At 38.1% G+C, this 21169-nt stretch overlaps 1 protein-coding gene and 1 long non-coding RNA gene across 8 annotated transcripts in view; one reads left to right on the top strand and one right to left on the bottom strand.

Annotated features, from left to right (window-relative positions):
* The window catches only part of LOC110829531 (discoidin domain-containing receptor 2), a 349423-nt gene extending 329543 nt beyond the window's left edge, over positions 1-19880 (top strand). For all 7 annotated transcript variants that reach the window (XM_087351864.1, XM_087351862.1, XM_087351863.1 and 4 more), the window contains 3 exons: positions 2578-2670; positions 12484-12625; positions 13320-19880. In XM_087351864.1, the coding sequence (XP_087207990.1) occupies positions 2578-2670; positions 12484-12625; positions 13320-13622 (538 nt within the window). In that variant the 3' untranslated portion in view covers positions 13623-19880. The remainder of the gene's footprint in view (positions 1-2577; positions 2671-12483; positions 12626-13319) is intronic.
* The window catches only part of LOC110829710 (uncharacterized), a 204719-nt gene that overhangs the window by 19034 nt on the left and 164516 nt on the right, over positions 1-21169 (bottom strand). The gene's annotated exons all lie outside the window — the stretch shown is intronic.

Genomic DNA, 21169 nt, shown 5'->3' with positions numbered 1-21169 from the left:
TCTTCCCTAAGAAATTTTAAAACTGCAGTTTTTGCTAATGTTTTGTATGGATGTGATACTTGACTCTGGAATTTAAGGATAGAACACAAACTAATGGTTGTCGTTAGGTTTTCGCGGCTGGAGTTTTTGTATAACTTCCGCTTTCGGCGATGATTGGCGTCGAATGTCGAGAATTATCCAATGTTTCGGCAAATTTTTAAGTTGCCATGTTCAGAGTGTAATGGTTGATGAGCTCGTGACTGGGAAAAGTGGTGATAAAGATGATTATGGGGCATGTGATGAGAACTGGCGAAGGAAATATGGCAGCCATGCGAATCGGGAAACGATTTTCAGCGTCTTTGTCGGTACCCTCTTCTTGTTTGAGGGGATGAGAATTTGAGAGCACAAAGGAATGATAATGACAAGTGAAATTAAATAATTCATTGTTTAATAATATACTACGGGTGCCACGATTTATACTCTTAAAAATATTTTTAGTATGAACAAGTCATGGAGAGTGAGATTGGCGCATAGCACGCATTGGGATGATAAATGCGTATAAAATTGTGGTTTGATAGTATGACGGGAGGATGACGCTCGGAAGACATAAGCGTAGATGGGAGGATAATATTAAAATGGGTCTTAAGGCAGTAGTGTTGGGTATGTGGATTGGAGGTGGATAAGGACCGGTAGAGTGGTAGGTTCTATAAAGGGCTGGAAATTTCTTGACTAGCTGAGTGTACTGTCAACGTTTCAATGACTGTGCTCCATGAAATTATTGGTGCACAGTATTTCGAGGGTTGAAGAAAGATTCCCTTCTGGGGTAATGTAGTTTCACCAGAGACTGTACGCAAGAAACATCTCTATAATAACGTTCCTTAGCGAGTCCTTTAATTTCATTACATTTCATATCCTTACCTATCGTAACACGTAACTCAGAGTTTATTTCTGGGACATAAACTCTCATGTTGTGGCCGCCTTTTCGGTTTGAAACCAGTTTGAAAACGGTTCAGAACAGCGACCAAGCCAGAATGTTTATAATTAGTAGAGAGAGAGTAGTTAAGGCTAGTGAGAAAGAGAGAGACGAATTATAGTCTAGAAACGATTACGTTGAAATATTTCGGGCTCCCAAGGGAATTTGTACTTCAGGTGTAGTGGGAACAAGATGGGTACTGTTTTTACGACCATCCTTCTTACGAGGTAAGGCCTTGCGGCGTGTGGGTTAGTCGGGATGAATACACAAACCTCCGTTCGCGTAGTCGGTGACCCCCGGGTCACAATCTAAACTTCTGCCCTAAGACGAGATAACTGACCAACACGAGCGTTACTGGATCAAGAACTGAAATAAGGGGACGACATTCAAATCTGAGGCAACTCTCAATGCAATGTACGAAATAAAAATGTTAAAATATTCAAACTTGCAACTCTGCTAACTTGCCTGTCGTGCGGAAGCCATGACATTATTTATACTGAGACGAAATGACGTACAATCACTTGAAAATCTGTTGAATAATTATTTTGTCATAAATTTCAGCAGCGCTCTGAGGATAATAGTGCACTGTAGAAACTGTGAACAATGAGGGCTTGGCGTATTTTAAAGTACTGTCGCATTTTCTGGTAGCGACGTCCAAGTTTTTTCACGTTAGAACTTACGCGCCGTGTTTGCACCTGGGACTTTATGCCCTAGCTGCTGTCTCTAGGACGATGGATAGGCAGGGGCAGGTTCTACCTGGCTAAAAGACGCATGGGACGGCTCGTAATGTGCTTTTATAGCCAGACCTGGAAGCACCTATCTTAAGCCATGTGCCTACCAGCCAGATGCTGTCGTAAAATATTTCCGGGCGGAGAAGGAATGGCGGAAGTGGGAGAGAGAGAGAATGATGGCGACTGAAAAGGAATGACGCCGAAAAATTGTCCCCGTCCGATAGACAAATAATGGAACTTATGGGGTACATGGGCAGGTGGGAAATACGTGGTTTTCTATATGAGCATCACATTCGAAAAACCTGCTTAATCATAATAAAAGCTTCTTTAATGCAGGTCACGTGTCTCAAGCAGTGGTATCTCTACTTTAATGGCTCAAATGAAATATATTTAGTTCCAGGGGCATGATATTACCACTGACCCGACCTCCATGTTTCAAGATTTCCTCCTCTTGAATCACCTCCGATAATAACATAGAATTTGCTTCTTTGTAACAAACAGATCTCTGAACTACGAATAATTGATCTTTCTTTGCTTTTAATTGAAATTAATGTTAACGAAAAGGAAAGATATTAGGTTCTCACGGCGTCGAGTATGAAGATGCCTGTCGTATGGATTGTTGAATCATGTAGTCTGGTAGACGTTTACCGACGTTTCAGAGTCTATTATGGTCCTTCTGATAGAGGCAGCAAGCACCTCTCAGACGTAGGTAAATTTATGCCATAATACACGGCGCAACAACCCAGAAGACAAGCCATCTTCAAGTATGTTCTTAATCAGAGTTAGGAACTGTGGTAATCTTAAATTGTGTACTGGATAATACGTGATTGTCATCTGGACAGGATGTGGCTGGTGTCTAGAAATTTCTTCACCGTGTGTCTTTCTGTATTTCAGTTATGGTTGCCTCATCTTCTTGGCGACGCAGATTGCTTCCGGCATGAAATACTTGGAGTCACTGGAGATGGTTCACAGGGACGTGGCGGCGAGGTCAGTCGATCAATTCTCATATTTCGCATTTCTGTTACAAATAGGCACTCTACGTGATACATGGACGATAGTTCTAGCTTAGTTTTTTAAAAAAATGTTCCATTCGAGTGAAGGAAGTGTCAAAAGAAATTCTTTTCCAACCAAAATGTATAAAGCCGAGGTTTTATAAAGATTTTACTAGTAATCAGTTGATTATAAATAAAAAATTACGGAAATTTGGGATAAATAAACTGTCCTTCTCGTCACACTTGATTAATTTTAGATGTATTGCGTACTGCGTTCTGTACCATCCTGCATAGGAAGTCATTTTGAAATTCATTTGCGATCATATTCATTTTAAAGCTCTGCAGAAGATATACATCAAATTTTCCTAGCCATAATCCTGTATGTTATTGGGCCACAGACGGAGTATTCGCTGTTTGAAGTGCAGGCTTCCATATTTCGTCCCACAAATAACATCTCGGAAGCATCCTATTCAGGCACTATGTCCATAAAACACGCGGAGCATCGGTATGGAGCATCTTGCCTTCTTAAATAAGTGCACTTCCTTCAGTGTCGTATAATATAAAGGACAAAGTCACGCATAAAACGAGTCCTTGAAACTTTCAGCAGTGGCGTATGAAGTTTTTATGGCTTGTGAATAACTCCAGCGGTTATACGACCATGAAGTCGATTGATCCATCGCCTTGGGTTGGCTGTTTCACTCTATTCGGTGTCGAAATGCTTCTCAGTAATATTACATTTGAAAGTTTAGTTTCAGATAGAGCAGTCAGGAGTAAAATTTAGTATCGTCATTCAAAGTGCGCCTTACTTATTGATAGGGATATAACGTCTTATCCCGGCGAAGAAGATAAAATTTAAAGGTCTTACGTGAACTATTTATACTTCGATGCACCGATGATCTCGAGTCTTAAGATTTCGATTTCTACAAGCTCGATTCTAATGAATAGATTAGGTTAGGTTTGAATAGGTTTGGTTTCGTTATGTATCTTAATGATCATCCACGTCTCTGAATACGGTGTCTTGACATTGTTCGTTGCTACATTTGTATACGTCATGAAATTTGGCGTCGAATTACCAGAATCTTGTACAAATCTTTTTTTGGCGTCACAAATATTTTATAAACTGTGGTCGGGGCATTATACTTTGCAACCCTTGGCGTCGTGTTTGTGATATCTCCACTACATCCAAAGTATTTCTACTCTGGACGTCGCGACGCTTCGCGTTGGTTTCCTAACTTCGTGTCCGATGGCATTCCGAGATTCATATATGCCAACTACTTTGGTATATTCCATTCTTCTGTCGTGCATAGCTTTTAAGCTACGGGTAACGCTTTCAGTTGGAATCGAACACAGGACACTTTATCTGTAGTTTTGATCATTATAGGATTCCTTCCTGATCTTAAGAAATAGGCATGCCACGTTTAGTGTGAGTATGATCTTCGAAAATGATGAAATATATACTTCATCCTTAGCAATTTCTGCCTAAACCTGAAAGAATTAATGAAACCTCGTGAAATGTGGATTTATCTTCGTGTTAATATATCCGGGTTTTTTTGACGAATCACTGAGCAACATTGATCATCGTCATTGTAGGAAATTATGAACAAGTCTCAAATTTCGTAATTTATTTTTCGAGATGAAATTACGGTTTTTCCGTGGTTAAACTTACGTGAAAACAAGACTAAATTAACTGTTTCAGAGATCGTTCTGTTAATTTTATTTTCTTCTTTCCCCCCAAGCAAATGAACAGAAGAACAACGCGGACCGCCTAGAGTCAATACTGTGATTAAGTATCCCGTTTCATAGGCACGCGATAACAAGCCCTGAATTAGCTTTCATTTCACGGTTTGTGTCTTGGATTTACAGAACGAAACCCGATGCGCGCACGAACGCTGTAAATGCCCACTGTTCAAATATATTGATCTTTAATTCAATCTCTGCACGAGGCAGCCTCTCCACGTGGTAGTATACGTTGGCTTGTGTTATTTATTAACCACCGTTTTATTTTCTTTGCAATAAACAATTTTTAGTCAGCCCTGCATTATTTATAATATTAATATAATATTTTTGTAAATTATTTAAGATGTTTTTTTGCGTGCGTGGAGATAAAGACGCATCATCGTGAGAAAATATTATGGTTACGTGTTGGTAAATTTCCCAGCAAGCCGTCCGTCCGTCTCATCCTTAGTGCACAGTTCAAAACGTCTGTATGAGATAGTTTTTCCAGCACAAATCGCCATCTTAGTTCCTCACTGCATTGCTTGTCAGTACAAATCATACGGCTAAGACAAACGAACTTGTTCTTTTCCTTTCTTGGTTCTTTGTAGTTGTTTCTTGTATCACCGTTCTGTGATTTTTTAGGCACGTTGAAGGCTGAAATATTCAAAATATATGAGCCCATTAGTTTCACAGTATTAGCCTGTTCCCATGTAGAAATTGGAGAATTACTGGATCGATTTCCATCAAATATGATACTGAGAGTTGGCCAAACTTTGTCGACACATTCAATTGCTGGTTAAGATCCTACACGCGTTTATGCGCTCGGATGTGAGAATTCCAAGCCACACGTGGGATAATAGCGTGGTGACGCCATTACCCAGCCATTCAGGGCCCACATACTACTCCCTCGCAGATGCCATTGGTCCCAGGAAGCTCTGACGTCACCGGTGCTCATTTACAGAGGTCAAAGTTCGTAGTTTGACGGAACAAGCAACCTCGCCTAATTATTTTAGATACAATTAGATATCATTCACGAATTGAAAATTTGCAAGCAATAGAATTAACGTATCAGAATTTTTAACTTGACTTTGCATGCTTTTTTCCCTGTATGGTACATAAGAAATTCAAAACTCTCTTACTGCTTAATTACACATACTTTACATTGGGCATGGATAATATAGACAAGTGGACCTCAGCCTTTTTGTGCCTACAGGCACATTTGAGAGTTTGTGAGATCGTGGCGGGCACCAACCGATTAACAAAGCCAAATTTTCTTCTCTCTGGACAAATAAGATACGGACACCAAAAAATACGTAAAACAACACGCCGTTTAATGATACAAGAAACCATGCAATCAAAAATACGTACTTTTATAAGTACAATTATTATTATTCACGTGGGAATTTAGTGTGATGTTTGGCACTGCATTTCATCAGCCAGTTTTTCAAATTTGGGAGTGTAGGATGATGTTGCTACTCGCAAACAATCGTAAAGATGGGCATTATTAAGTCGAGATCTGTGCTTTGATTTTATAACGTTCATGGTTGAACGGCCTTCATTATTCAGTATAATCTCTTTCCGTATCAACGCGGGCACCCAAAAAAGCCTTGGCGGGCACCGCGTTGGGGTCCACTGTTGTACATTATTTCGCCCTCACATCCTCATAACAGTAGTTATCAGAGTGATTAATCTCTTGTCACATTGATGTCGCTGTTAAGCCAAGGTCATGACAAAGTCAAGACAAGATCGCCCCAATAGTTTGCCAGATAGGGGTCTTTAAAATTCTCAAGGTCATATGTTTCACGCTTATTTGTGCCAAACCGTAAATACCTGATTAACAATATTCATGTCAAATTGAGGTCACGAATAGGTCAAGGTCATATGGAAGCTACGACAAAATCGGCCCAATAATTTCGTCGATACAATTCATATTTTCTCAACGAATATTTATGCCAAACCTTAAATACCTGGTCGACCATACTCATGTCACAATGACGTCGGGTATAGGTCAACGTCATATGGTTTCCACGACATAATCGGCCCAATAGTTTCCTAGATACGGGGATTCAAAAATTCCCAAGGTCATATCTTCTCACGATTATTTCTCCCAACCCTTAATTACCTTGTCGACCATACTCATGCCACAATCAGGTTAGCTATTGGTCGTCATATGGATCCCTTGACAAAATCGGCCCAGTAGTGTCCTAGTTACAGGTCTTCAAAATTCTCAAGGTCATATCTTCTCACGATTATTTCTGCCAAACGTTAAACACCTGGTCGACCATACTCATGTCAGAATGAGGTCACGTATAGGTCAAGCTCATATGGAATCTACGACAGAATCGTTTCAATAGTTTCCTAGATACAGGTGTTGAGAAACTTCCAAGGTCATATCTTCTCACGATTATTTCTGCCAAACGTTAAACACCTGGTCGACCATACTCATGTCAAACTGAGGTCAGGTATTGGTCAAGGCCATATGGATGCCACGACAAAATCGGCCCATTATCTTCCTAGATACGGGTCTTGAAATATTCTCAAGGTCATATCTTCTCACGATTGTTTTTGCCAAACGTTAAATACCTCGTAGACCATACTCAGGTCAGGATGAGGTCAGATATAGATCAAGGTCATATGGATGTCACGGTAAAATCGGCCGAATAGTTTCCTCGATACGGGGATTGAAAGATTCTCAAGGTCATATATTCTCTCGATAATTTCTGCCAAACCGTAATTACCTGATCGACCATACTCATGTCAGAATGAGGTCACGTATAGGTAAAGGTCATATGGTGTATACGACAAAATCGGACCAATAGTTTCCTATATACGGGTCTTGAAATATTCTCAAGGTCGTATTTTCTCACGATTATTTCTGCCAAACGTTAAACACCTGGTCGACCATACTCATGTCAGAATGAGGTCACGTATAGGTCAAAGTCATATGCAATCTACGACAAAATCGGTCCAATAGTTTCCTAGATACAGGTCTTCAGAAATTCCCAAGGTCATATATTCTCACGATTATTTCTGCCAAACGTTAAACACCTAGTCGACCATACTTATGTCACACTGAGTTACGGTATTGGTCAAGGCCATATGGATGCCACGACAAAATCGGCCCAATAGTTTCCTAGATACGGGTCTTGAAATTTTCTCAAGGTCATATCTTCTCACGATAATTTCTGCCAAACCGTAAATACCTGATCGACCATACTCATGTCACAATGAGGTTAAGTATAGGTCAACGTCATATGCATCCCATGACAAAATCGGCCCAATAGTGTCCTAGTTACAGGTCTTCAAAATTCTCAAGGTCATATTTTCTCACAATTATTTCTTCCAAACGTTAAACAACTGGTCCACCATACTCATATCAGAATGAGGTCACGTGTATGTCAAGGTCATATGGAATCTACGACAGCAACTGTCCAACAGTTTCCTAGATACAGGTCTTGCGAAATTCTCAAGGTCATATATTCTCACCATTATTACTGCCAAATGATAAATACCTGGTCGACCATTCCCATGTCAGAATGAGGTCACGTATAGGTCAAGGTTGTATGGAATCTACAACAAAATCGGTCCAATCGTTTCCTAATTACAGGTCTTGGGGAATTGTCTAGGTTATATTTTCTCACGCTTATTTCTGCCAAACGTTAAACACCTGGTCGACCATACTCATGTCACACTGAGTTCAGGTATTGATCAAGGCCATATGAATGCCACCACAAAATTGGCCGAATAGTTTCCTAGATACGTGTCTTGAAATATTCTCAAGCTCATATCTTCTCACGATTATTTCTGCCAAACGTTAAACACCTGGTCGACCATACTCATGTCAGAATGTGGTCACGTAGAGGTCAAGGTTATAGGAAATCTACAACAAAATCAGTCCAATAGTTTCCTAGATACAGGTCTTGGGGAATTTTCAAGGTCATATTTTCTCACTATTATTTCTGCCAAACCGTAAATACCTGATCGACCATACTCATGTCAGAATGAGGTTACGTATAGGTAAAGGTCATATGGTGTCTACGACAAAATCGGCCCAATAGTTTCCTCGATACAGGTCTTGGGAATTCTCAAGGTCATATCTTCTCACGATTATTTCTGCCAAACTTTAAACACCTGGTCGACCATACTCATGTCACACTGAGTTCAGGGATTGATCAAGGCCATATGGATGCCACGACAAAATCGGCCGAATAGTTTCCTACATACGGGTCTAGAAATATTCTCAAGGTCATATATTCTGACGATAATTTCTGCCAAACCGTAAATACCTGATCGACCATACTCATGTCACAATAAGGTCAGGTGTATGTCAACTTCATATGGATCCCATGAAAAAATCGGCCCAATAGTGTCCTAGTTACAGCTCTTGAGAAATTCCCAAGGTCATCTTCTCACGATTATTTCTGCCAAACATTAAACCTGGGCGACCATACTCATGTCAGAATGAGGTCACGTATAGGTCAAGTTCATATGGAATCTACGACAGAATCGGTCCAACAGTTTCCTAGATACAGGTCTTGAGAAATTCCCAAGGTCATATCTTCTCACGATTATTTCTGCCAAACGTTAAACACCTGGTCGACCATACTCATGTCAGAATGAGGTCACGTATAGGTCAAGTTCATATGGAATCTACGACAGAATCGGTCCAACAGATTCCTAGATACAGATCTTTAGAAATTCCCAAGGTCATATCTTCTCACGATTATTTCTTCCAAACATTAAACACCTGGTCGACCATACTCATGTCAGAATGAGTTCACGTATAGGTCAAGTTCATATGGAATCTACGACAGAATCGGTCCAACAGTTTCCTAGATACAGGTCTTGAGAAATTGCCAAGGTCATATCTTCTCACGATTATTTCTGCCAAACGTTAAACACCTGGTCGACCATACTCATGTCAGAATGAGGTCACGTATACGTCAAGTTCATATGGAATCTACGACAGAATCGGTCCAACAGTTTCCTAGATACAGGTCTTGAGAAATTCCCAAGGTCATATTTTCTCACGATTATTTCTGCCCAACCGTAAATACCTGATCGACCATACTCATGTCACAATAAGGTCAGGTATATGTCAACGTCATATGGAATCTACGACAAAATCGGTCCAATAGTTTCCTAGTAACAGGTCTTGAGAAATTCCCAAGGTCATATTTTCTCACGATTATTTCTGCCAAATCGTCAATTCCTGATCGACCATGCTCATGTCAGAATGAGGTCTCGTATAGGTCAAAGTCATATGCAGTCTACGACAAAATCGGCCCAATAGTTTCCTAGATACAGGTATTGAGAAATTCCCAAGGTCATATCTTCTCACGATTATTTCTGCCAAACGTTAAACACCTGGTCGACCATACTCGTGTCAATCTGAGTTCAGGTATTGATCAAGGCCATATGGATGCCACGACAAAATCGGTCAAATAGTTTCCTAGATACGGGTCTAGAAATATTCTCAAGGTCATATATTCTCACGATATTTTCTGCCAAACCGTAAACACCTGATCGACCATACTCATGTCACAATAAGGTCAGGTATATGTCAAGTTCATATGGATCCCATGAAAAAATCGGCCCAATAGTGTCCTAGTTACAGCTCTTTAGAAATTCCCAAGGTCATCTTCTCACGATTATTTCTGCCAAACATTAAACACCTTGTCGACCATACTCATGTCAGAATGAGGTCACGTATAGGTCAAGTTCATATGGAATATACGACAGAATCGGTCCAACAGTTTCCTAGATACAGGTCTTGAGAAATTGCCAAGGTCATATCTTCTCACGATTATTTCTGCCAAACATTAAACACCTGGTCGACCATACTCATGTCAGAATGAGGTCACGTATACGTCAAGTTCATATGGAATCTACGACAGAATCGGTCCAACAGTTTCCTAGATACAGGTCTTGAGAAATTGCCAAGGTCATATCTTCTCACGATTATTTCTGCCAAACATTAAACACCTGGTCGACCATACTCATGTCAGAATGAGGTCACGTATAGGTCAAGTTCATATGGAATCTACGACAGAATCGGTCCAACAGTTTCCTAGATACAAGTATTGAGAAATTCCCAAGGTCATATCTTCTCACGATTATTTCTGCCAAACGTTAAACACCTGGTCGACCATACTCATGTCAGAATGAGGTCACGTATAAGTCAAGTTCATACGGAATCTACGACAGAATCGGTCCAACAGTTTCCTAGATACAGGTCTTGAGAAATCCCCAAGATCATATCTTCTCACGATTATTTCTGCCAAACGTTAAACACCCGGTCGACCATACTCATGTCAGAATGAGGTCACGTATAGGTCAAGTTCATATGGAATATACGACAGAATCGGTCCAACAGTTTCCTAGATACAGGTATTGAGAAATTCCCAAGGTCATATCTTCTCACGATTATTTCTGCCAAACGTTAAACACCTGGTCGACCATACTCATGTCAGAATGAGGTCACGTATATATCAAGTTCATATGGAATCTACGACAGAATCGGTCCAACAGTTTCCTAGATACAGGTCTTGAGAAATTGCCAAGGTCATATCTTCTCACGATTATTTCTGCCAAACATTAAACACCTGGTCGACCATACTCATGTCAGAATGAGGTCACGTATACGTCAAGTTCATATGGAATCTACGACAGAATCGGTCCAACAGTTTCCTAGATACAGGTCTTGAGAAATTGCCAAGGTCATATCTTCTCACGATTATTTCTGCCAAACATTAAACACCTGGTCGACCATACTCATGTCAGAATGAGGTCACGTATAGGTCAAGTTCATATGGAATCTACGACAGAATCGGTCCAATAATTTCCTGGATACAGGTCTTGGGGAATTCTCAAGGTCATATCTTCTCACGATTATTTCTGCCAAACGTTAAACACCTGGTCGACCATACTCATGTCACACTGAGTTCAGGTATTGGTCAAGGTCATATGGATGCCAAGACAAAATCGGTCCAATAGTTTCCTAGATAAGGGTCTTGAAATATTCAAGGTCGTATATTCTTATGTCGAGGTCATGTAAAGACCACAACAAGATCAAGCAAATTGTTTGAGAAATATTGTCCATAAACGTTTGAAGGTCATTCGAAGTAAAATTTTGTCAGGCATAATCAAAGGGAATTGAAGGAATCTGAGTGACATTGCACACATCATTTCGAGGTTATGTTAGGTTCGGTTGGGTTAGGTTGAGTTAGGTTAGGTTAGGTTATGTTGGTTTGTGTTAGTTTAGGTTAGGTTGGTTTAGGTTTGGGTAGGTTAAGTTGTGCCAGGTTAGGTTAGTTTAGGTTGAGTCAAGCTTGGTTATGGTGCTTTTGGGTAAGTAAAGTTAATTTAGATTAGGTTAGTTTAGGGCAGGTCAGATCAGTATGTGTTGGATTAGGGTAGATTACGTGATAACCGTGCCGCTGAAATTTCGAAACTGTATTTTGTACATCAGTGGTCCCCAACCTTTTTGTGCCTACGGGTACATTTGAGAGTTTATGAGATCGTGGCGGGCACCAACCAATTAACAAAGCCAAGTTTTCTTTTCTCTGGACAAATAAGATATGGACACCAAATAATACACAAAACAACACGACGTTTAATAATACAAGAAACCATACAATCAAAAATACGTACTTTTATAAGTACAATTTTTATTACTCAAGTGGGAATTTAGTGTGATGTTTGGTACTGCATTTCATCGGCCAGTTTTTCAGATTTGGGAGTGTAGGATGATGTTGCTACTCGCAAACAATCGTAAAGATGGGCATTAATAAGTCGAGATCTGCGCTTTGATTTTATAATGTTCATGGTTGAACGGCCTTCATTATTCAGTATAACCTCTTTCCGTAACAACGCGGGCACCCAAAAAAGCCTTGGCGGGCGCCATGACCCCCGCGGTCTCCGCGTTGGGGACCACTGATATAGACAGTCCAGTTACACTAGAAACAACAGGATTTCTCATTTATTGAAATAAAATAATGTGCTTCAATTTAAAATATCGTTTCAGGTGTTTTATTTCCAGCTAACACTCCATAGTTAAACAGTGATTTGCATTGTGATTCCTTCTTTGCAGAAACTGTGTAGTGGGCAAGAACTACGTAGTGAAGATCTCAGATCACGCCATGTATTGCGGCCGATACGAGGCCGATTATTATGTAAGCGACACAAAGTCACGACTACCAATCAGGTGGATGGCTTGGGAGAGTTTGCTTTTGGTGAGTACGCTTTACCGTTTCAAACACCGTAGCCTGTTCTGCTGTTAACGAAGAACTTACCCTCATTCGTAAGACATTTATTACAAACCAAAGACAGGTTGGCCATTTACGTAAAATGTTCATTCCAAAACGTGGCAATATTCACATAAATTATTAATAATGATATGACGCCTTACTGATAGATAAACCATTGCCGTATTTGCGGGAGTCAAAATACGTTTGCTCACTTCACGTGTCAGACAAAAACTAAACTTCTAGGCATTGTTATTGGCAAACAACTGACTAAATCTGACCTTTACATTGGAGAGGTTAGGAACGTGTGTAGGCAGCCCTTAACAATTAACACCTGTCGGAACAGTCGATGTGAAACAGATCGACGAATCACTTACACGTCGATAAACCAAGTTGTGTAATTCCATTTCGCCTTAATAGTTTCCGTGCATTCAAATTACCAAACCCGTCAGTTTCGCATTCACAAAGGATTTTAAACTTTCTCAGAATCTCAGGCCAATTAAAAATTTAGTGTTAGAATCTGCGTAGACATAAAAAAAGACTTCAGGTGTGAATCTTAGATATAAAAATATTTTTCGCCTCCACGAAGTAGCAGAGCATTTGTGTAAGCGTTTGTGCTAATTTGCTGCCCTGTGTCCCGAAGCTGCCATTACTAACATATTTGATCTTTGTCATGGCACAGGGCAAACAGAGCACAAAAAGTGACGTCTGGTCCTTCGCAGTGACGCTATGGGAGATCCTGATGCTATGTGGTCAGCAACCTTTTGCCGAACTGACTAGCGAGCAGGTGGTAGAGAACTGTAACCACTGGTATCAAAACGATGGTCTCCAGCGATATCTGTCTCGCCCTCCATCGTGTCCGCGCGAGATCTATGACCTCATGGGTGAATGTTGGAAAAGACACGAAGCCGACCGCCCTCGTTTCGGCGAGATACATCTTTTCCTCCAGAGGAAGAACCTCGGTTACGTCCCCGCCAACGGTTAAGTAACTGAAGAGTTGTAGGGTGTTAATTTCTTCATATCTCATAAAATATCTTGGGTGTAGTTCAAATGAAGAAACACTTCAAACCCTTCGTTTTTACACGAGATACGAGAGTGTTCACAGGAGTGTCATTTGAAACAGACAACAAAAGAATGCACTAATATTTCTTTGCCTTTGGAAATCTGAGGCATTCTAACGAAAACCACTGTTGTGTGGGACCACTGGAAGATGACATTGCGTCTTCAAACATTTTCTTTTCTCCCCTGTACGACTTTTGATATAGCTCGTTCAAATTACTTTCTGTGAATTACTTTTCGTGAATGTATTTGTTTTCTCCCTTCAGAAGTAAGAAAATATATAGATGATATATAAATTACCTGCCCTCTTAATTTTTATTTAGATTTAAAATGTGTATCAAAGTTGGATTGTGAAGTTGTGTTTTCTTTGACATAAAAATAACTTTAAGGATGTTTCGGTTGGAATGTATCATTCAAGACATTTCACATCGAGTACTTAACAATATCAGAGTGTATTGTGTTCCAAGTCGAAAGCAGAAAACGAACGAGACATCGATGTGGGTGCATCGTGTGGCAACGCTCATATTTTCTGTCGTAATGTAATTGGAATTTATTTCTTCAGATGTATAGTCAGTGTTCAGTTAAGCTCAGGGTGACATGTCGTAAGACTAACAAGGATTGTTTTGTTGATTTATAGTTAAATTGTTGCACAAACTGAGCTTTGAACGGAATTGGTCTGAAAGTTGGACAAAAAACTAAGATGCAATTAATATTTTTCACTTTAAATAACTGGTGTTACAACGTCAGACGCTGAGATACTTCAAAGAGTGAGGCGGTGCACAGATTTAAATGGCCATGATTTAATCTCTGTGTCAATGTATTGACGATTACTTGGAAATCTTTTGGCCGAGGGAAAATTTGTGTGGAAAGTGTTGATTCGTTATTTAGATGTAGTCTCCACTTCAACCTGCGACAACTATTTTCTTCTCCCTGATAGTCACAATAATCACATGTTTATTTAATAATCTGTCGTGCTCTTTATAGGATAATGATGTTGATAAATAAGATGTAACTATTTTTCACGTCTTGTGTGATCATTCACTCTAGTGTCTTTCTCGCGTGTGGACTGGGAGTTACGTGACTGCGATCCCGTTGACAAAGAACCGGTCGTTCAATCGCGGAACTTAACAAAAATATTATTACATTACGCGTTCTTTATCAATTTGTTGGTTGACTGTGTGTGCATCGATTCTGTAATCGAGGGAGTGAGTCTCGAATTCTGTCATCATGAAATAAAGACCTGAAGGTAGGGTTACGTTCTCACATATGCACACACAAAAATGTAAATATACAGAAACGAGGACAACTGAAAAAATTTTTTGCACCGACATGATTGATTATACGTATATTTTCTTGGTTCGTAGATAGTAGAGGATATGAAGTTTAGAAATATAGGAAGACATAATCATCAGGAATACACTGCAGTGAGGAACGAAATTTAGTTATTATTATAATAATAATTATTATACGATTATAAATTCCAGAATATTAAAAATGGAAATAGCTCAATTTTTAGATGTATGCATTTTTATGAGTGTGTGTCAAATTATAAATTGGTTTAATATTATCGATTACATATACATCTGTCAAAGATGCTAATATAAGTTTCTACAATGTTAACTTGGCCTATACTGTGCGTAAGATTTGGGTTATAAAATGGTACTTAACTTACTTGTGTGTAATGTAATATGCTTGTGTGGAGATACACGAACTTAGCGAACTGAACTTGTGTAGTAGTGAACTCTGTCTTCGGAACGTACGTTCATAGAATGACGGAAGTTTGAGAGCTGGAGAGAGACTTTCGTTCCCACTCTTTTGACAGCGATGGTTGTGATGCGAAGGCAAGCGTGTGCAACGGGTAGCCTAAACTTCGCGGCGATTCAACAGTTCACTTGAAAGCTTTTATAATTACTCTCAAAAGCAGAATTTCCAGTGAATTATCACATCACATAATATATTATCCACCTTTAACAAAAGGGCAAGAATTGTTAATGAGATTACTTCCTACGAGTGATTGTTAGAAACATTTATCATAGATGTGTTTCGTGAAAAATAATAAATAAATAAATTTTAAAGAAAATTATGTCTCGTATAAGAACTCAACATATTTTTCCGATGTCAGTGATTATTACTTTTAGTGATAAAACGTGATTATGTATGAGAACAATCCAACGTTATGTTGACAATCTTTCTCTATTGGTACGGTCGGACTGATCTGGATATTACGAACTGGAGGAGCTGTAGATGAATGCATTTTTTTAAAAGCACGTGTCCTGTGAATAATCATCACCATCATAATTATTATTATAACATGTTATTGTGGTATTATTTTAGTGTTAAGTATTTTGAAATATGCCACAGACCTCACTTGGCTATAGTAGTAACTCTTCCTTATTGTAATTAAAATCATCCCTTAAAATATCGGCGTCTGAACACAGCAGAAATTCCTATTTCGGTGCAGAAACGTCTTCAGCAGTCAGTGGCTAGTCTCTTATCCGTATTCATTCTCTTTTTGTGCAGTTTCTGTCTGTCTGCGTGGAAAACCGAAATGATTCACATCAAATGCTACTGTTTAATGACATACGTGCAGCAGTTCTGTAGGCTGGTTAAATTTTATAAATACTAATCAGGTGAAAGATTGCATTGGGAACAATACAAATGTGAATAAACTGTCTTCTGGGATTCTGCTCTGTGTAAACGTACTACAATTTACTGACGTCTAAGACGTGTTTACTGCATGTATCATAAAGTCACCCTGATGATGGAATCAGTAAGCACCTCTGAAACGTCGGATAATATGTACCAGACTACACGGCGCAATATCCCTGAAGACATCCATACTGCTGCTCGTCGTCGTGAGAATCTGAATCTCGCCATCAAAAATACGTCATTATAAAAGTGAGTTTCGTTTCGGTTCGTTTATTTTTATTTATTTTATTTTTGCCTACCTCATAATAGAGAATTTGAAACCAGTGGCTTTAGTTACTTTCGAAACTTTTTTAATAATGACATAACGTTGAAATTTCCTTATAATATATTCATATTCTTACGTCATATTCATTCTGTAAATGATTATATCTGACAAAACTTTTAGTAAAATAGGTGGGACCAGTATATTAACGGCAGATTTTATTTGATTAAGCTTTTGATTGCGTTTAAATAATAATATAATAGTTTTATGCTGTAGAATACGAAAAAGGCAAAGCCAGTTGTTATTAACTCCGAACCGTTTGAATGTAACACTATCGTCATTTTTAACGCGTAATTGCTGTTACAAATTTCCAGTTCCCAGGCAGACCCTGTCATTAGTCTGAGTGTGGGGGTTATATTATATAATATGCGTAAGAAATCCAAATCAAGGAAATGCAGTACATTCAGCTATTGTATAAAAAGCATAATCTCAAAGTAATACTTTATGATATGACCAATAATCGGGCTTTCCTGAACGCACTGGCCGGAAAAATTATGATGTCACAACCAAGATGAATACGAAAAGTGAAATTAGTATCTGTGGCATCTAAGAACAAAGGTAAATGTGATATGACACCGAAGTCACACCGGATGCCTAATATTTCTTCTGTAGATGTGCGTATCTGAAATTTGTGTTATTGAATGGAAAAGCATTTGGAAACTACAGGGGTAGATAGCTATTAGCTCTAGTGGAAGAAATATTTTCTTTGATCAGAAATTGTCATAAAACAAAAGAAATATTTTCTGTATTAAATGCCTGTGCTGCATGTTAGTGATGGAAGTATTAAAATAAAGACTGCCGGCCCCTTTCACGAGAAAATGCACAGAGAAAATTAACATTGTTATTAGACATTATTTATTAACAATGTTAAATTTATTAAATATGTTAATCATAATATCTACTTACGGATATTCTACTTAACCATACATATTAGCGAATTAAAGTTGTAGAAAATAAATTTACTTATAAGGTAATAATTATTCGATAAATACTACTCCGAACCTACTTTTGTCTGATAAAGAATACAAAAATATTTGACTGAAATTATTTTCTTCCGTAATGTAGTCCTTCACTATATAGCACAATGGTAATCATTTTACTTTTAAATAATGTTTAATAACAGCGTTATGTAACGTGTCTTTGATTCTTCGTAAGATTTCAAATAAATCTTATTTTCACAGAAGGCAAGGATTGGGCTTCAACGTGAGTAAGCAGGCATAATGCGATTAACAGTGGAATGTTCTAAATACGAAGGAAGCTGTCTCCATAAGTATTTCAGTTTTGCCTCCGAAAGAAAATTTATTCTAAATATTAAATGTTTTATATGTAATAATAAACAGGATTTGTATTTTAGCACACCTGTATATGCGTGAACTAGTACTGCCACTGAGAGTAACGTGATTTAGGAATAACGTTTTGACCTCTACACGCTTTACAGAAAATCTGATGTATATTTAATTTCACGTTTTGTAATCACAGAGTGTCTTAGGCGTTATAACGAAAAAAATTTGTGGCACTTTTTATGCATAAGTTTCGATCATATTCAACTTTTGATTTATCCTTAATGCTTAAAATGCTTGTTCGATTAATATATAGCGCGAATGCTTTTAACTAACGGATGGATATTATTTTTAAATATTTAATAGGACGTGTTCAGTTTATTTTACAATTTACCTTCAGTTGACACCACGTCCGATAAAGGAATCCTCCTCGATTTAATTCTTTCTAAGTCGATATATTTTAAAAGATCGATAGTACATGCCGACAAAGCATATCCAACTTAACTAGATTTAATTTAATCGATTTGTCAATCTCTGTATAGGCCTACTTCCCAGTACGAAACGAGAGGAACACTGTTCTTCCCATTGCCACGTGACAATCAAGTGCAGTGGAATGCTACGACGTAGTTACTAGTCACTATTATTAAATAAATGTGTTTCTTCGTTCTAAAATATTCAAATAATGATGGCTGTTAATTTTCTACAGCAGGTCTCTATACTGCGTGTTGTTCCATTAGTTTATTGGGATGCTAAATACATACATATTATCCCATTATTGTAATAATCACGACACTCATTTCAGTGTTTCAATACATATGGATAAAATGTTATTGTTTGTAAATAAATGTCACAATTTGGCCATTCCATTTGATCTCTTTCCTGAAGAAGATCAATGATATAGAAATTGTCGTCATTTTAAATTTATAAGTGAAAAGTCATGTGGTTTTTAGTACTGATCTAAATAATATTTTAAGTATGTTTTTATGTATGTTTAGGGCCTAATATTTTGACTTTAAGATTTATAGATATTAGTAATTCACTCAAATATTATGTTGATATTTGTATGAAAGAAACATGTAATTTGTATCACATCTTCCCATTTCATAATTAAAGTTATCTGTTGCAGCATATTTTGTGACTGGTGCAAAAGGTCTTGGTATATTTGCCATTTTGGTTATCACGATATATTTGAGTTTTATTTATCGTACGTTCCCCTATTTACATTTAGTCTGTATTACATTATGTTACAATAGCGTTAATGTTTTCGCACAATTATTCCTCGTGATCAGGACTTTTCCATGGTGTGATCGTATTGGTGAACATAAAGCCTGCGTTTGTGTTCACGTTTTTCAGACTCTCTACAATGAATAATTCTAAGAACTATCATCTATGAACAACAAGAGATATATCAGTCGATTACATTGAGGTCTTTTTACGTCATGACTATCCACGCTGAGGAAAGACAAATCATTTTGAGTTTTAAGTCTGATGCTTTGAAATTACCTGCAGATGAATAGATTCTTAGTCACTGACGTTCTAACGCCGTCGTATAAGAGACTCCATGCTACAACGTAACATGTTTGATGATGCCCTAAAATGATAGACCTTTAGCACCAGTCAAAGACACGTTGTTGCTAATAGAAGCGGCCTTCATCATTAATGTATATGGAGAGAAAAGTTATGGCTGATGATGTCAAAACTTGGATGAATGTTGTATACTAAAGAGTGATTGAAGAGAAAAATATTGATTTTATTTAATTTTGCATGTTTCTCATCTAGACATATCACAACTGAAGAAACTCTAGAAAGGAAAGACTATACCATGCACTATTTTACAACATAGATGTAAAAGAATAAAGTGCCACAATAATACAATTGAAAATGCTTTTTGTATTCTTAAATGTCGATAATAAATGTGTTGACAAACAACGTTCATTAAGTTAGTTTTCTATGAAGGCTTAATGAGAAGCAGTTTTCCAGTTCACTTCTTTTATTTAATATTAATTTATGTTTTAATGTTCTTCCTTATGTTCAGTCCCCTTTGCAGAAGTTTGCTCAAAATACACTCCGTTAACAAGTTTCAGAGTTACAACGTAATTTTAAAAAGAACTTTTAAAAAATACGTGTATATATATATGTTCGCTTATGCCTCTATAAGAGATCCACTAATTTGCTCCAAACTTGGCATGCCTATGCCTTGAATTTAGAACACTATTTTAGGAACGTCACAAACCCGAAGAACGCAAATATTATTTTGGGTTCGAGTCCCGGTGAAGGTTTCTGTAACTATGAACCTAAGCACGATAGAATAATAGCACCAAACACAATTTTCTTTTCGACGGAAAGATTACGGGAACAAAATCCACAACTCAGAAAAGTATCCAAGGTTTGAGTCTCGGTGAAGACGTTCGAATTTCCCTGCAGTAATACTGCGAAAGCTCCTTAAGTATGACATAAATTAAAATATCTGTAATTTTTGCAGTTTATAGGTTGATCTATTCTGTGGAAACATTATATGTCCATATCAGTACCGTACCGCAAAAAAATGTAACCTGATGGTTAGCATTAGAAATAATTTTTCACACAGAACTTTTGAAAGTCGGAATACTTGGACAAATTTGAGTGGGGCAGAGTACATTTTTTATGCAGTATAAACTAAACTGGACTGGGGTAGACTCAGGAAAACTATTCTAGTTACTACGGGGAAATTCATTTTGATATGCCACTATTTAATGAAAATGGAAATTGTGTTGTACGATTGCTCACCGTGTTAAAAATCTGAAACTACAGCATGAAGGGTGCGAGCCAGAGAGAGAGAGAGAGAGAGATAGAGAGATAAATCGAACTGTGCGGTTATTCTGGTTCGCCAACGTAACTGGCACAAGTAATCTATCATTCTCTTGGACCGGCGACGCTGACAGAAGTACAGCTAACACCCTAAGTTTCTCGTCACTGTGATATACTGTAAACTAATTGGACCAGCAAATACTGTGTGAACTGACAGACAATCAAGGTAATAACAGCTTGTGTAAATAACATTTTTTTAAAATCATGAGTATAAATATTCAAAAACGAGGAGTCCATCACAATGTTTTAATCGCTCAGGTAGTGAAGAAGTGACCTGACTTTTATGGGACTCTCGCATTTATTTTGGTGTTCACAGGAGCGCATCAACGTTACCTATTCTAAAACTGACGACTCCACTCCACAAAGTCTCTTTCC

This window comes from Zootermopsis nevadensis, unplaced genomic scaffold, assembly GCF_977971745.1.
Source record: "Zootermopsis nevadensis isolate Lab colony 2312 unplaced genomic scaffold, Znev_1.0 Znev_ptg000020l, whole genome shotgun sequence".
Lineage (NCBI taxonomy): Eukaryota > Metazoa > Arthropoda > Insecta > Blattodea > Termopsidae > Zootermopsis > Zootermopsis nevadensis.
The sequence above is the reverse complement of the archived record's forward strand: the minus strand, read 5'-3'. Positions and strand labels throughout refer to the sequence as shown.